General features: G+C 35.9%; 2 protein-coding genes across 2 annotated transcripts; one reads left to right on the forward strand and one right to left on the reverse strand.

The window, feature by feature from the left end:
• Positions 1-871: 871 nt before the first annotated feature.
• On the reverse strand, positions 872-8,677 carry mettl8 (methyltransferase 8, methylcytidine). Its single transcript, XM_042426571.1, has 10 exons — positions 8,589-8,677; positions 6,912-7,068; positions 6,579-6,670; positions 6,129-6,475; positions 5,943-5,992; positions 4,543-4,603; positions 3,315-3,454; positions 2,097-2,203; positions 1,878-1,943; positions 872-1,188 (listed from the first exon to the last, which is right to left on the reverse strand). The coding sequence occupies exons 2-10, from the start codon at positions 7,061-7,063 to the stop codon at positions 1,052-1,054; spliced, it is 1,152 nt and encodes a 383-aa protein (XP_042282505.1). The 5' UTR covers positions 7,064-7,068; positions 8,589-8,677; the 3' UTR covers positions 872-1,051.
• dcaf17 (ddb1 and cul4 associated factor 17) lies at positions 8,237-16,125 on the forward strand. The gene is made up of 15 exons (XM_042426570.1): positions 8,237-8,427; positions 8,666-8,810; positions 8,921-9,024; positions 10,052-10,142; positions 10,246-10,382; positions 10,490-10,568; positions 11,180-11,269; positions 11,353-11,460; positions 11,653-11,755; positions 11,895-12,037; positions 12,865-12,974; positions 13,206-13,293; positions 13,419-13,502; positions 15,492-15,647; positions 15,733-16,125. The coding sequence occupies exons 2-15, from the start codon at positions 8,685-8,687 to the stop codon at positions 15,838-15,840; spliced, it is 1,527 nt and encodes a 508-aa protein (XP_042282504.1). The 5' UTR covers positions 8,237-8,427; positions 8,666-8,684; the 3' UTR covers positions 15,841-16,125.
• Positions 16,126-16,564: the final 439 nt, after the last annotated feature.

Consider the following 16,564-nt stretch of genomic DNA (forward strand, 5'->3'; position numbering starts at 1 on the left):
ATTAATACTTTGGTGTTTTATTATAATCAATTTTGTGTAGTATTTCATAATTTTACTTTGTAGTTTGTATTGCTTATATTATCCTAACTACCCATCTTGTATTGTTGTCTTATTCAATTAACTTTTTAAATTATTTTTGGTGTGCATTAGTCTCCAAGTCCATTTTTAACACCCCACGTTTAATCAGTCGCCTGCAAAGCACTTTGAATTGCGTTTTTCTTTAAGAGAAATGGGATTATCAGTGGGACGATGTCAAAAAGTTATGGAAGCCAATTTCCGCCAAAAGAAAAAAAAAAACTGCATGAAGTTTAGTCATGAAATAAAAATAGTGATGGTAATAATTTTGACTTAAGTCAAACTTGACATACTAACTCAAAAAATTGATTTGCTAAATCAAAATGATCACAGATTATCTGAAGGTTTAGGCATGATAAAACGTAAAATACCCATGGTAACGTTGCTTTAACAAGTAATATTTTTGAGATACCAAGTCAAAGTTTCGACTAAGTCAGAATTGTGAGATAGTAAGTCACACTTCTTAAATAGTAAGTCAAAATAATGAGATGACTTACTATCTCATAATTTTGACTTACAGGTTCAAAGTTTGACTTACTATTTCATAAGTTTTGACTTACTTTACCCTTTCATAATGGGTTTCCATCATATGTAGCAAAGCTTAAAGATGACAATAAGGAGACAATTTTATTCCAATTCTAATAATCACAATTAAAGTTTAATATTTTAAAGTATATTCATATTAAAGTATGTTTAGTATCTTTCCCCTCATAGACCTAGAACAGTTTCTCAATATACCCAGCTCATGGATATTAATCCAGTGATCTATAAAAAGAAAAATAGATGACAAAGCAGCTCTGTTTTTACATGTTTTATACAAAAAGTTCATTTCATACAGTTTTGTTGTTGTACAGATACACAGACAAGACTTTTATAAGGAGCTATTGTTTAAAAAACTAAATAAATTTAAAAAAAAGAACAGCGAAAATATAAAGTAAAAAAGACATATATCTCCAAATGATCCTGTGGTGGAGTGTTAAGATTTCCTGTACTTGCTCTGCATCCACACCCGCTGCATTACAACTTTCTTTCCTCGGTTGACTTGTAGTCGTCTGTCCTCCAGATTCTGAATTTCTTCCAGTCCAGCTTTGGAAAATAAATCATGAACCTCCTCTGTAAAAAAAATATATATATAAAAACACAGGCATTAACCCCCCTACCCCTGACTCCAAAAACTCACAATTGTTTAATTATTTGAATTTGTTTTAAAATATAAATAAATAAAAATATAAATATAAATTTTGTTCTTTATACAACGTTGTTCAGTTATATTGTTTTATATTGTGGATTTTAAGTCCCAACATGAAGGTTTAAATGCTGTTTCACAGCTTTCTGCAAATTACCAAGTGTAACATTCTGAAATGTCTGTCTGTATTTCCCAAAAGTCAGGAAACAAGGTGGCAATGCAGTGGTCAAAAACAGCAAGAATCACCTCATGTGTTGATCTTTTGGGTAAATTTATTTGCAATCAATAGGTTGACTTATTTCAGCATGAAGCCTTCATCCACTCATGTGTGACAGCATTAAGTTCTCTTTTTAAAGGATATATCAAATAAAATCGCCAATCAGAGACAACAGACAACATATTTTGACATGCCAAAGCAGGAAAAGCACGGTGCAATTAATAACATTAATGATTGTTGAATGCCATTTAGTTTTCATGACTCTGTTATAGTGCATGATTGTTCACCAACTTCAATGGGTATGGTCAACATCACTGCCTCCAGTGGTAGCTACTGCCCTTTCAGCAACTATTTACTGCATGCAGAAAATAAAATGTTGATCTCATAGTGCAGAAATACCTTTTGTGAAAAAATAAACACAGGTTCCATCTCCACGTGTGTAGAAATTCTCTGATAAGCACCGCCCTGATTGTAAAAGATTAAACAATTACATTAAAACATTAAAGAATAAAAACATTTGTCAAAAATCACATGAGCACACACACTATACAGTACACAGAATATACAAGAACTTAGGTTAAGTAGATAAAATAGCTGTACTCATATTCGGAGGCTCACCCTTTTTAAACCGGAGTTGTGAGAAGTCGTATCTGCCATAATCACGGAAGAGGAATGTCCCTCCCTGTTTCAGGTATGTAGATAGCCGGTTCACGACTCCTTGCATTCTGTAAATAAAATGTCAGTTAATGGAAAAATAATCTTATATAATAAGATTGCAACTATTGAAGAACCCAGGACAAGATCCACAGTAGGTTTTGTAGAAATATACTCATTAATGCCTCAAAACTTAACAAGCAAAGTATTAAAAGATGAAACCATTTTATATTGATAGTGCTAAGATGCCAGTGTAAGTGCATTTGCTATAACTTTAGCCTAAAAAATGTAATATACATGCTGCTCTTTATGGAAGCCTACAGGGGACTATATTAAAATGATTAATGTATACTTGAAAATGAAAATGTAATTCTACAATAGCGTTATAATTTCCACATACATATGTTATTTGAGTAAAAATTAAAATGGAAATGCAATAATCCAATTTGCATTTCAATTTTCACATACTCGTATGGGCGTTCTATGACCATATTAAAATGAAAATGAAGAAGCTGTTTGACATTTAATTTTCAAAGTCGTACCCTGTACTTATCCATAGTCAGTGTATTACCTGCAGTAGATGATGTTTATCTGGAGAAGCAGGCATGAGTACCAGCATGGAAGCTAAGTAATGTACTGCTGTGGACAGGGGCAGCAGCAAAATGTATTTTAGCCACCTAAAAAAAGGCCCACCTAAAAAAAACAATATCAGTTTATGTGTACACTAATATTTGCAACACTTTACCTTGCTGTCGGACAGCCCATTCCTTTGGCACTACATTTTCTCAACCATAGAACTTCCGTATTCCTACACATGCGACACACTGTATTACGCCACAGATAAGCTGTTTGGGTCAGAAAGTGCTCTTGCGGACTATTGTAGAATTACATTTTCATTTTCAAATTTACATTATCAGTTAATATAGTCCCCTTTAGGCTCCCACATATCTTCTTAAATTCTTGTTTAATGTAGAACAAAAATTGAAACATATTGCACTCAATGACAAAATACGGTCTGTGTCTAAATTTAGGTTTGGGTTTCGTAATGACATTCAGACAAAGCCTGGGCAAGGTGAAGGTGGGGTGGGAAGGTTACAGAGGTTAGGGAGTGGGGGTCTGGCAGTCTGGCAGGTGATAAATGACATCAGGCTCTCCTATCTTTGTCCTCTAACCTTCACCTACCGCTCCGGATGAATGGAGGACAGCACAAAGACTGCCATAATAACATCCAGGCTCTGAGGAGGAAAGGGAAAGGAGGCCATCTCTTCACAAATGTCATGGACAAATGCATGACATACAGAGTCATCGTAGTCTGGATGGTCCTATGTGGGGAAAATAAATGTTTTATTGTGTCTTAACAAGTGAATATTATTTTCACAGGCATTGAAACAATTATTTTATCTTTTCTACCTTCCCATCACTTCTCTATATCATGTAGGATGTGTGTCAGCTATTGCACAGGCACTGTGACTTTGACCTTTGCTCTCCTGTTAGTGGTGGCTTATGTTATTTTAAGTCAGATTAAAATGTAAATGTGCAGTATTATTATGAATGCTGCTAAAAATCCAATCAATGTTATTATATAACAGGAAAACATATCTTAAAAGATGTCTAGTATGATGTAATCCCAAAGTGTGCAAGAAAAATGTATGTAATAGTTTTTTCATCAAATATTACAACGAGTATATTATTTTTTGAGTTTAAACCGTCAGTCATGCTTCTTTGCTTACTTTTTCATTTCAACTTTCAAGTTATCTGTCTGACACAATTACTTTCAATAAATACTAATTTCCTCTCTCCGTCTTCAACCAATCAAATGTTAAGTGCAGCTCAATAAAATAAATAAATACTGTATAGTGTCCAAGTTAATTTTGGGTCAAGTTTACTTGTAAAACAATATTTGACTCCATAGATAAGAAGACTGTAATTAAATGGCACAATTTGTTATAATGTCATCTCCTGTGCATGATTAAAAATGAATTACCACACCTGAGACTTTTTTATTGTGCTGAGACTCCTTTGGTCATTTTATTTAATGCAGTTTGTGTACATGTTTTGTTTTCTTGTGCCTGTGTCACATTTGGAAATTTCTCAAAGATGGCAGTTAAATTTGAATAGTTTTAACTTGATTCCCTTAGTTATAATAAAAGTAGTCACTCTGACATTTTTGATTTATGTTCTTTCTCTAATGAGAAATGGCTTGTTAGATTTCTGTCAGCTTTGGGCTTTCAGCAACAAAACATGGGAAGAAATAGGTCCCATTGTTTCAGGATACAACTGCAAACATATTCAGACAGATGAAGATGAGTTTCAATAAGATGAGTTATTTGTCAAGCCTGAAATAAAAAAGAAAATATTAACCCTGATACACTATATACAGTTCATACCAAACAATATTAGAAACACTCACCTTAACCAGCTGAATAGCACGCGAGGAGAAGTCACAGCAGTATAAAAATGCACCAGTTTCTCTGTGAAAGAGAGCAGCCAACTTATCAACACTTATCAATCATCATCATCACATATACAGGTAAAAACGAACAGTTTGATGAAGACCTTTTATGGCTACGAAACTTGGTTTACACTCTACACAGAGCGATACTCTGTGCAGCAAATTTCTATCATATACCAAGGAGAGAAAGTGGAATATAAACTGTGCATATTTTCCCTTCCATTGAACTCTAATTAAGATTATGCACTGAAGCCATCATTATTTTCTTTTCTTGACCTTGCAAAATCTACAAATGTTTGGTTTTTTTTAAACAAGATGGCACAAAAATTTGCAGGAACAGGAAGTGAAAGTGTTAAAGTGCCATTTCGTGGATTTCATCATTTTAAAGTAGAGAGAACATGTCTGCACCTGTCCCCACCACTGCTGGAGGGTTAATCATCCCTGCTGGTGACAATGTGAAGTGTACTCCAATACCAGCAAAGTGTGCCCACTTTTCTTCCCCTACCTCTGTCTTTCCTTTGTTACTTAGAAACTGATATTGACAGCTGCTCCAATAATGTAGGAATTAATTACTTCAGGGCCACTTTCCAGAAATCTGTCTAAAGGAGCACTAGAGTATCATATTGTATTTTGTAATGACACAGGGATTCATTGAAAGACCACTTTAAAATCCATTCTGACCAACTAGTGCTCTTTAAAGGGATAATATCCACACTGATCAGCATCAGCCATTATAGAAATATATTTTGTAAATTAATTCCCACTGTTAGAGAGATAATTCCACATATATAAAGACTGTGAAAGAAAAGAGTTGCCTACACATGCAAATATGCTTCGCATCTATTTTTGACTTCCTACATTTGTTGCAGCTTGTATTTCAAATTCAGATAAAGGTAAAAAGGAAAGAACAGTTTATAACCACCAATGTAATATCTTTTTCAATAGGTTTTCCACATTGGTTTTCCACATTGATGAAAACATTTAGTTAGCCATAAGTAAGGATAAGGATGCCAACTGTTTCAACTAACTGAACCACATGGAAGTAGTCTTGTAGTATTGTTTGGTTGGTGTATATTTTAATATTACATGAATATTTGCATATTTATGGTAATCATGCTCCTGTCCTTACAACACCAATATGAAAAGACTGAAATATTTGTGCTAGCTGGAGATGCGCAGTTGGATGATGTCATAGTGTGTGCACAATATACATTTTTAGCAAAATATATAAAAATGTTGTTTCTCTTGGCCAATATTGGGTATATATGAAATGAGGATTGACATATGATACACATTAATGATGTTTAAGTGGTTAGTTAAAATACAAGATATATTAATATCTCAAAATATTTACTCACTTGATGGAGTTAACAATGGGAAATACACTGTTACCAACCCCACATCCAACCTGTGAAGAGAAGTAGTGAAACATGGCAAAGACTTAAAACCTACTACTTTTTTTTATATAATAACTGTGTAATGATCCACACATAACAATCAAAATTATAGCCATAAAATCAATATTAATTATAAATTTAGAAAACCTCCAAGATCCTGAAAGATGCATGCTGTCCAGGAAAAGAAGTCTGTATGGCAGCTTCATTTTTCTCCAGTGCTGCACCTTGACAGGTCTCCTGACGATGGGAGGAGTCTGTATTCCTGTGATGGTGTGTGTAGCAGCTGTGTTGTCTGGTTTCTCTGTCGGACCCACTCGGTAGTGGATATTCTGCCTGCTGATCACCCGGACACCTGTCTGTAGCTTGGCTTTTTGCATCCGAAGGAAGCAGTTCTGGGAATTCTAAAAACAACCACTTACGATCTTTGAAGAATTTATCCTGGTGCATCTCATAAAACTTGTCCCAATATTGGCAAGCTTCTGTGTCAAATTTACCTGTGTGGCAGAGATTTAAGAATATTTTTACAAAGCTATATTTGCCATGTAACCCCAAACAAATCTAATTTGGAAAAATAGTTTTGAGGGAACACATTCTTGCCTTGTTCCTTTAAAGGAATTTGTACACTGGAGTTTTCTTCTGCTTTCTGCCGTGCGTTTTCCTTGTCTTCTTCTGTCCACTGCACATGATCCCTAAAATATTAATCATTACAAAAGCAGCTGCTGATACATCGGGTCAACTATGACTCACAAACTGCCCAGTGGGTGAATGTTCTCATTTGCTCCCATACCAAATACCTTTTAATACATCTTAATATAATAAAAATAAGTTTCATGTATTGAATAAAAGAAAATATACTAATATTTCCAATTTCAGATCAGGAAAGTGTCTTGGACAGGTGTTGAGCTACCATGAGTCAACTACATGACTAACCACATGTTGTGCTTAAAGATGTCATCATGATTGGTCAGAATCCTTGAACCCAGCGGAGCTGCAGGTCTTCGTCCAGTGCTCTTTAGTCTCATCGAAAATCTGCTTAAAACTTCAGCCAGTGTGGCTACAGAGAGGCTCCGCAGTTTATGCATTTACTCTGTAAAAGTGCATGAAGAGTGTAATTCATTTCAAATACACTTACAAACTCACTGATTCTCTGCAAACAAGTATTTTGTTAGCATTTAACAAGTACACCACCCATAGTACTTTGACATTTATTCTATTAGTCTATTAGTCATGGGAGCTGTTAAATGTTTTAAAAAATGTTTTGCTGCTGCACATCATCATCTTATTTTCTCTCTCTGACTTGCATTTTACAAACTTACCACTGGTAATGTGTCAGTAGATATAAAGGTACCCAAATCAAAGCAAATTTAATTTTATATTTCTTTTCCCCATGAACAGTGACCTAAAAAGTCACTCTTAAAAAATATATAGTTTAAGAATCTTTTCTTAATCTATTTGTTTTGATAAGATCGATAATATATTGAATATATTGATTTTTAACAAGCAGGTTTTTATTCTGGCAAGAATGACACAAAGAGAATAAACTAAGATACAGCTGACTGTGAATTGGATATGTGAAATGTTTTCAGAAATGCTTTATTTTACAGGTCCCTTAATCTTATTTTAGTAATTTGTAGGTATTTCACAGTTAAATTTTTAGGATATTTTACAAAGAGGGTGGTGCAATTTCATACAAATTATAAGAAAAAAATAGAAAAAAGTGTTAAGTTGGTTTAGTTTAGAGTGGTGGTACCCACCCATTAAATGTAGGTTCATATGTGGTTCTTTTTTCTTCTTTAACTGACACTGACATACTTAATTTTCAGTGTGTCAAACTATATATTATATTTTAGAATATTAGGTTTTTTCCATAATTTCCTAAAAGTAGCTGCTGTGAAGCTGCTAATTCTTAGGACATTTCTTTGAAATGGTAAGCATAGAGTTTTTAAGAAAAAGCTGACAACTTTTAAGAAACCAATGTGTAGTTTGACCTCACAATAGTTGTCAACATCTCTGACTTTTCTCAGCAAATCAAATAAAATTAACTGAAGCAAAAATAAAATGATTACTCCAGTCTGAATTTTTGGCTAACTGGTTGTCAGTTTGTGTCTTGTTTGTCTCTTGAGCTGGGCTTCAACTTCAACTAAAAGCTTTCCCTACCAGTTGGTGGCGGTCATGCACCATCTCGTTGTTTGCCAACCGCCAAAAAAAAAAACATCACGAAGAAGAAGAAGAAGAAGACGGAAAAAGAATGCCAAGAAGAAGACGCTACAAAACTACAAAAATGGCGCAGGCCGGGACAGCTAACGGTAGCAGCTAGCGTTAACTGACGCCACACCGGTTAAAATGCGCCGTAATTGTACACCGGATTTTTAAACTGCTGACTACACTTAATTTCCACACCTCCGGACAACTCCTAAGTTCAACCAGCCCTTACAAAGTGGACTAGGTACGACTTTTGAATGAGGTTGACCAGATATCCAGGCTCACTAGCTCAGCAACGCTAACTTTAGATAGCTGTTAACTTCTAGCTGGACCCGGGGACTCAGGAATATGCAGCGTAGTGAACGGTTGTAAAGTTATCGTACTGAAAAACCAAACCGTCCTCACCTGCTGTAGCTGTGGTCTAGTGTTGGGGTCACCTTAGGTAGTTGTCGGCTCTTGACATGCTACCAGTCTTCTTGTAGAAACAATTGCCGCCTGCTGATGGCGCCCTACCGGAGAAAAAGGAGCGTTAACGCCGCTCAGGTGTTGAGCTGGAGGAACAGAGGTATCGGTGCTGCGACTCTCATCAGGCACAATATGAAGGTCCTTAGAAGTATCATCCTCCAGGTAATGGAAAACACTATACATTTAGCATGAAATATTTACTGTAGCTAACTGGTTCAGCTAATATATATATATATATATATATAATCTTCTTTATTACTGTTATATTGTAGGACAACAGGAATTATATTAAAGTGTGGAGCAAGACCTCAAAATCCACAATAATGTATGAGGATGGTAAAATCTACTTTGAAAATTACCAGAGCTGCTACAGCTGGTGAGTGTGAATAATTAACTTGCAGTGATTTTCAGTCTTCAGTACACATACAGTACAAAATAATACATTAGAGCCAGGGTCGGCCCTGACTATGTTGGTGCCCTAGGTGAGATTTTACATTGGAGTCCCCCAAAAAAGAGCACCAATGGTACTTTCAGCCCAGACTTCCAGTTCTCCCATTCCTCCAGACAAAAAGGCAAATGGGGGTCAAAGTGTATTCAAGAGTGTTTGGTGGTATTGCCAGAGGTAGAACATGATAAGGCTTTGAAAAACAAACCTGATGAAAACCCATGCAAGTCAATGGGGAAAAAAGAGAGGAAAAATGTTAAGAAGGGAGAACAAGTGTGTATTTCCAAAAGCTGTGCATAAGTGCACACTATGTGGCCCATGCCATGAGCCGCCCCTGATTAGAGCTACAGATAAACAACGACATCATTCAAATTGGCTTACATACTGTAAGTCTCATATTTAAGTCAAAAAATGCCCACTAGTTTTATTCATATCTAAATAAATCAAAATCAGATAATCATTGTACACCCTTTGTGAGATGCAGCTCATTAACATATTATAATAAAACTATATCAAAAAAAATTACCCATTTACCAAATTACAATTAGCAGTGAGATTAGAGCAAATTGTAAACAGAATCATATATCATGACGTTTACAGGGTAAATGGACATTGCATTCAGATTCACTGGAGGTACTGAAAATGTTTAGTGACATATACTGTCATTTGTACAATTGTAAGAGATGATAATTTTTTGTTTTTCACATTAATGGGATGAATCCAGGTATAAGTTATTTTACTAGATTTATTTCTCTTTCTTAATGCTAATGGAAGCAGATGAGTTACAGCAGATTTCTAGTTTTGGAGACAATTGAGACTTTAATCGTACTAAAGTGGCTGCAACTAAATATCAGGTTGTTTATTTTGAATGCTGCTCATATCTATAACACTATGTTTACTAACGCTGGCAACAGAAGAAAAGTTTAATACTCTGATAAACAATATGTTCATGTTTCAGTGTTCAGTCTGAGCCTCAACTTCTGTACAAATTGCCTAAGCGATCTAAACTGGAGAAATTTGAAGATGCCTTGCTGTGTCAGAGCCCACTTGTAAGTGAAGTTTTTTGACTGTTTTTTCACTGAACTTGAAATGAACTGATTTTGGCAAATGAGTTTCAGAGTATTGTTTAATCTGATCTTTAATTATTGACAGGACAAAACATTAGCCTCTCCTTCTGATCATAAACCCAGCCTCTTGGCTTTGACAGCCAATAACTGGCTTTACCGCCTGTCAGCCAAAACAGGAGAAGAGCTGGAGCGAGTTTTCCTCTCTTCAAACCATAAGTTCAGGTATTTTCAAGGCTCCAAGTTCTTTGAGTGGAAATTAATACATTTATTTTCAGTTGTAGTTAATTTAAAAACCTTTTAACCTTACTGTGTATTGAAATTCTTTCTAGGTATCTCGGCTGGGATGTTTCTCAAGAGATGTTTTATGTTAAATCTGTTCAAAAGAAAGAAACACCCTCAGCACGACAGGTGAGATTAATCTATTTTAATGGGATTTGTGCCTTTATTGAAGTGTGACATGACAGTGTATAAGCCCCTGATCTCACTGTTCATGATATTTCTTCGGTTCTTGGATTTTGAGAGGCGTATTTGCACAAATTAAGTCAAATAAATGTGAAATATTGCAATGACTTTGCCAAGGAATTTAAACATCATTTTAGTCTAGATTTGAGACTAATGATTATTTTCATGATCAATTAATGTAGACTATTTTTGTTGGTCTATTAATAGTTTAGTCTATTGCAAGAAATGCAAGAAAATTATCACCACAAAATTATCAGAGCTCAAGGTGATGTCTTCTAATTGCTTGTTTTGTATGAACAACAGCCCTGAATCCAGAAATATTCAATATACAAAGATACAAAACTGAAAATGCACTGGATCCTCACATTTGAGAAGCTGGAACTTGGCATCTTTTCTTGATAAATTACTTCAGTTTAATTATCAAAATTGTTGTTAAATTCTCTGCAAATGAACTGATGGAGTAACTGAGTATTCATTTTATGACTAGTCTTCGGTAAATGATCTGTAATGCGGTGAAGAGAAGACTGAATTTGACATCTTTTTAAAAAATTTTACAGGCAGGTATCACTGAAAATACAGTGATGCACCTGGCCATCTTTCATGTTTTCCCCTTGCAAATTGTGGGCATTATGGAGATCAACAAAAAGGTATTCAGATTTTTTTGTAGTTTGTAACATTTTTCTTGTAGGAGTGACATGTCACTATTAAGATGTTCCTCTTAATCTCTCAGGTATTTGGGAATAGTGTCACCGATGTTGTTCTGTCTCAAGGTGTTCTTGCTGTGTCCTACAGCACCAAGTCAGTGAAACTCTACAGCTTTGAGCACATTGTGCAAAAGGTGGGTATTTTTTTTTTATTCTACACAATATTGAGCAAGCCGAATATTTTGTTTAATACATTCTTTTAAATTTTCATTAGAAGTACATTTGTGAATATTTACTCATCCAGTGTAAACCAGTTTATTATCCTTCTGGTTGCTAACATCTGTTTATTTCATGAGTATTTTCAAGATCCCTCTTTTTGTTTTCAGTACATGGCAGAGAAGTTAACTCTTGGAAAGCAGAGTTCACAACTTGGAGGCAAAACAGTGGGAGATGTTCCGTTTGGTATCCCAGTAAACATCCAGATCACAGGTGGGTCACTATATGAAGTCTAGACTGGTGGCATCTTTTTGTGTGAAACATGTTATTAGACCTACTTGGCCACAGTGAGCAGGAATGTTTTTCCTTACAAACTAAGCATGATGTTTTTTTTATTAATCTCATGACACAGATTGCCCTCCAGTACTTTTCGAGGTGTCCTGCTCTAATAACGGTGTCCAGATTGGAGGCTACCCATGGCACTACATCCACACACCGCCACAAAAATGTCACAAGGGGACTCACCACATCTGTTCACTCAAGGACAGCACTATGGTATATTTTAAGAACTCTTTTTTCAACCATACACTATAACATTAAATTTCAATAACAGTGGTAATTTGAGTATAAAATATAGAATGTTTTTGGATGTAGTAGGTATCCCCAATCCTGTTGTATGGTAGACTTAACTGCTGGCAAATTGGTCTGAAAGAGCCTTTCTGACAGTTAGCGTCATTCAGCTGCTGGACAGAGCAGAACAGAACCAAACCTGTTAACACCATTCAAAACAACACAAAATGGTCCCACTACTGTGTATTTTTTGTAGATAATTCCAGATATATTTTTTTTGACAACACTGCTCACATTTTTTTCTGTCCTGAGAAAATCATCAGTAACTAAGCTAATGCAGTTCTCAAAACACAAGAAACCACAGTTCTGTTTGCTTTGATCAATGTGATGTACCTGCAACATTGGTGGTATACTACTTACTGCATAAGCTTATATTAAAAAAATACATTTGTGGTATTTTTAACTTTATTAAACTGGTACCCCACACAAAATTTGTCCAAGTATTAAAAAGCATATCACACGCCTTGAAGATGAAGCTGCACCAAAAGCACTGTGTTTTACTGCCACCTTTTAAGTCTAGAGTGGTTGTGCTGAGCTCATACAATAGATTTTGGGTGGAATATCACTTTAATAAGTCAAGTGTTTTTTTTACTCAACTTCTCCACATTGGTTTTTGTACAAGTTGTTGGTGCTTTAAAATGCACAATTACATCAATTACATCACAGATGTGGGACTGTAGAAAGAGTTATGTGCTAATGGTACTGTGTGCAGTTTGCCATTCAATAAATGCCTTTGTATTTTACTAAATTAGGCATCAAATGGAATACAGAATATGAACTGCTGCTCTCTAGAGAGTGATGGGATTTTCTTCCACCCTGACGACTCAGGAAGAATTATTCATGTTGGGCCGACCACCATAAAGTGAGTGCTACATTCAACTTCTACATGACAAAATGAACACTGAGTAAGGCATCAAAAGTAAACTTTCCCTGGTGTGGAGGCAAATATGCCAAAACAAAGGAAATCCAAAGACATTCCTAACAGTTTTTGCCTTAACCTTTGCCCCTAAAATCGACATCATCATGTTCAGTGTACATATCATTTTTTCTTTTGGATTATTTTATTGAGGAAATGTTTTTGTTTTTCTCCAAGTGTCTTAAAAATCCTCGGTGAGCTGAACAGTGGTTTACCATCAAAGATAGCTGAAGATTTCTCTATGACAACCCATCGAAACAACAATGTAAGTTTAATGCTTATTTACTTAATAGACTGACCATGGTAACCGGTAACCCACAACCCACAATACTGTACCTGTGTTTCCATAATCTCAGAGAATTTCATGTTTCTGCTTTCTGTCGACTGCAGTCTACCTCACAAGTCACTGTCACCTCATCAGGCCGCACGGTGAAGAGAAGATTTCAGCAGCTGGATGATGACCCCGATCAAGAGGTACTAAAACACTTAAGCTGTCATCATTATTCAAGTATCTCTGCAAAGAAAATTGTACTGTGCAGAGGTCAAGCAAATTAAAGTACATAGCATACATGGAATCTACATTGTATTTGGAAGCCAGAACACAAAACATGCCTTGCATATTGGTGAAATATAAAATTCCTCAAAAATCTGCAAGTGACACCTGAGATATCACAACACAATACAGGATGCAGTAAGTATCACAACTTGGTAGAAAGCAAGGGCTTAGAAAAAAGGGTAAGTAGTGCACGTTATTCCATGAGCTGACATTTTGGCAAAGTTATACCTTCTTAAGACTTTCAATGTAATTAAGAAAATCTTATAAATAGCTTTCGGAGCAACCAGGAGCCAGATGTATAAAGCTCTGTGTTATGCACAAACAGAAATATGCATACGTATTATTTTCAAGAGATTTATAAAGCTGTGTATGCATAGCAGGGGTATGCCATATCATATTATTCATGACCTACTCCACAGCGGAGGAGTTAAAAAGGGGAGCGACTTCAGTAGTGTGGAAGTGGTTTGGTTACAAAAGATCAGATGTACAACCAACCACAGTAATATGTAAGAAGTGCAAGAAAATGTAACAACCACATCACCATATCAAGCAGAAGCACCTGGTTGAGTATGAGGAGAGCCAAAAATCCTGTGAGGAGTATTTTGTTGTATCGTCAAGGATATCATTATCGCAGAAATACCCTTTAAATATCGTGATATTATTTTAGGGCCATATCAACCTCCCCTAATACACGGTTCTGTAGGCACACATGCATGAACCTCATTTCCACTCCCACAGACAGCCATAAACGGCTGTAGAAACACCCTTAATAATATGTTTGCAAACCAGTACTTGTGGCTGCTCCACCACTTGTTAGAGATGTTTATGAGAACAGCAAAGAAGTGCAGATTTACAGCTGTCATTATGAATGACCATTACACACAGCTGTGGCTATTTATATCAACCTGCATCATAAATGCATCACATGTACCTGTGAACCAGAATCACCAGTGATATCTAAATCCTCATTATAAAAGGGCAGAAAGATAATCAGTGATTTCAAGACTTCAAAGACTTGTCTTGCCTCAAATTGATCACACAAAAGTTTGCATCTGATGGGCATTTTACAAATCATTGTGTTAAAGTCATATGATTAGTTGAGTTGTATATTAAGGCTTTATACTTTATTTTTCAACTCCACCTCATCGTGTTACCCTTGGATTGCTCTTCTAAATAATGCATACACATGATCTGAAGATTGTATGAATTATGCACCTTCTCACCACGCATTGAGTTTTTATACATAACAGTTTACAGTATATGTGGGAAATGGTGTATGCATGATTTTGTGCACAAGGATCGTTTGTACATCTGGCCCCAGATGTACTGTACGTAATCTCCAAATTCAACCTACATCCTACCGTCAACATACTACCCTACATCTTACCTTCAAACTTGATCAAAACCAAACCAGTGGTGCCTAATGTACCACCCGCGATATCTCTTAACAGATAAAAATACAGTTGAGTAATAATGGTTCAGAATCAATGAGACATTTGGGAAAGTCAGCCATTATTGTTGGGTTTCAAACATATCAGAGCTTCCTTCATCAGATCACTGAAGGAATATTATTTTCAACATTTATTTATGCTTTTCTGATAACTACCTCTTCCTCTGGCCACATCATTATTGGCTGATGTCAGAAGTGCACTCTGTTGCACCTGTAATCATTTCCAACACTGAAGTCACAGTACTGACAACACCCCTACTATACTTCAACATTTGTGCTGCAAGTTTCAACGCTGCTGTGAAGCTGCCCTTCAATAAGAGTGCTGATAAAGCTCAGGATACAGGGCATGTGTAAGTAACATTCACAGTTAGCGTAGACAGTAGCGATATACGATAAAGAACTGTGCACAGCGTCTGTGATGACAGAGATTCACAGCATTGGCCCTTTAATTTTGCAGACTTTCCGTATGGTGGAATATGAGGATGAGCTGGACCTTCTGGCAGTGGTGGTAACGAACGGTGAAGAAGGAGAGGGAAGAGCTCACATTCGTCTCCATGACAACCAGAGTGGGCAGTTACTGCGGACGGTTGATCTGGTTGAACCGTGGGATGAGGTGAGTAACGTGACATGACCAGACCAACATTAGACTGAAGTGTCTGTGTTTATGGATTCATGTGTGCTCTTATCTTATGTTTCAGACTTATCGACATGAGCTTTTCTTTGACAAAGACACAATCGTTCATATTGAACAAAAGAACACCAACTTCTGCTGCCATGTTTACAAACTGAAAGCTGCCACAATATAGTGGTGCAAAAGTGAATCAAAGCTGCTGTAATGCATTTAACTTTAAAATGTTGCAAATATTGTTTCAAACTTATATTTTTGTATAGTTGTTCTGTTAAACTCATAATGCTGTTTTTCACATCTGGATAATTGTTTCTTTTTTTGCATAAATTACACTTGATAATCAAGTTGCTACATTAAGTCTGTGCTGTATTGCAAACTGTTAACCATGTTCTGTCTGCCACCTGCGAACATACAGGATTTTTATACTGTCTCTAAAAATAAAGTGTTATATTTTTCCCAGTAACTTTGTGTGTCTGTCTTTCCATCATAGCCATCCAGATATTAAGATATGTAGTAGTTATTATATGCTTCTCTGTAGTATGTAATATTGCTATATATTTTTTTGAAATTGTAGCTTCTGTACCAAGCTACAGTTGTACCCACATACTGTAGTTTGTTAAAGGTCCTGAAAACAAATTTGATCAATCAGCATCTTACTCTTAAGGGATGGGGTCTTACATAAAACCACAATTTTCAACCGAATTTGTAGCAGTTATGTGACAATTTAGTAACATCTCAATTATAACTTGATGACAGTTGTGTGGTTGTTTGCTTATGTTGCCAGGCAACTGTTGTTCTGTGTGTGTGTGTGTGTGCGCATGCGTGTGTGAGTGAGAGAGAGAGAGATATGTGTAGGATTATTAAATGTTGGTTGTGTGTGGTAGGAGGATGGTTGTCATGCA

Source organism: Thunnus maccoyii, chromosome 11 (genome assembly GCF_910596095.1).
Source record: "Thunnus maccoyii chromosome 11, fThuMac1.1, whole genome shotgun sequence".
NCBI lineage: Eukaryota > Metazoa > Chordata > Actinopteri > Scombriformes > Scombridae > Thunnus > Thunnus maccoyii.

Coding starts and splice junctions, on each gene's coding strand:
- dcaf17 (XM_042426570.1), top strand. CDS start 8,685: ATGGCGCCCTACCGGAGAAAAAGGAGCGTTAACGCCGCTCAGGTGTTG. Junction 10,569..11,179: donor AAACACCCTCAGCACGACAG/GTGAGATTAATC, acceptor AAAATTTTACAG/GCAGGTATCACTGAAAATAC. Junction 12,038..12,864: donor CACTCAAGGACAGCACTATG/GTATATTTTAAG, acceptor TTACTAAATTAG/GCATCAAATGGAATACAGAA.
- mettl8 (XM_042426571.1), bottom strand. CDS start 7,063: ATGCATAAACTGCGGAGCCTCTCTGTAGCCACACTGGCTGAAGTTTTA. Junction 3,455..4,542: donor GTGCTATTCAGCTGGTTAAG/GTGAGTGTTTCT, acceptor TTCCCCACATAG/GACCATCCAGACTACGATGA. Junction 1,944..2,096: donor ACAACTCCGGTTTAAAAAGG/GTGAGCCTCCGA, acceptor TTTTACAATCAG/GGCGGTGCTTATCAGAGAAT.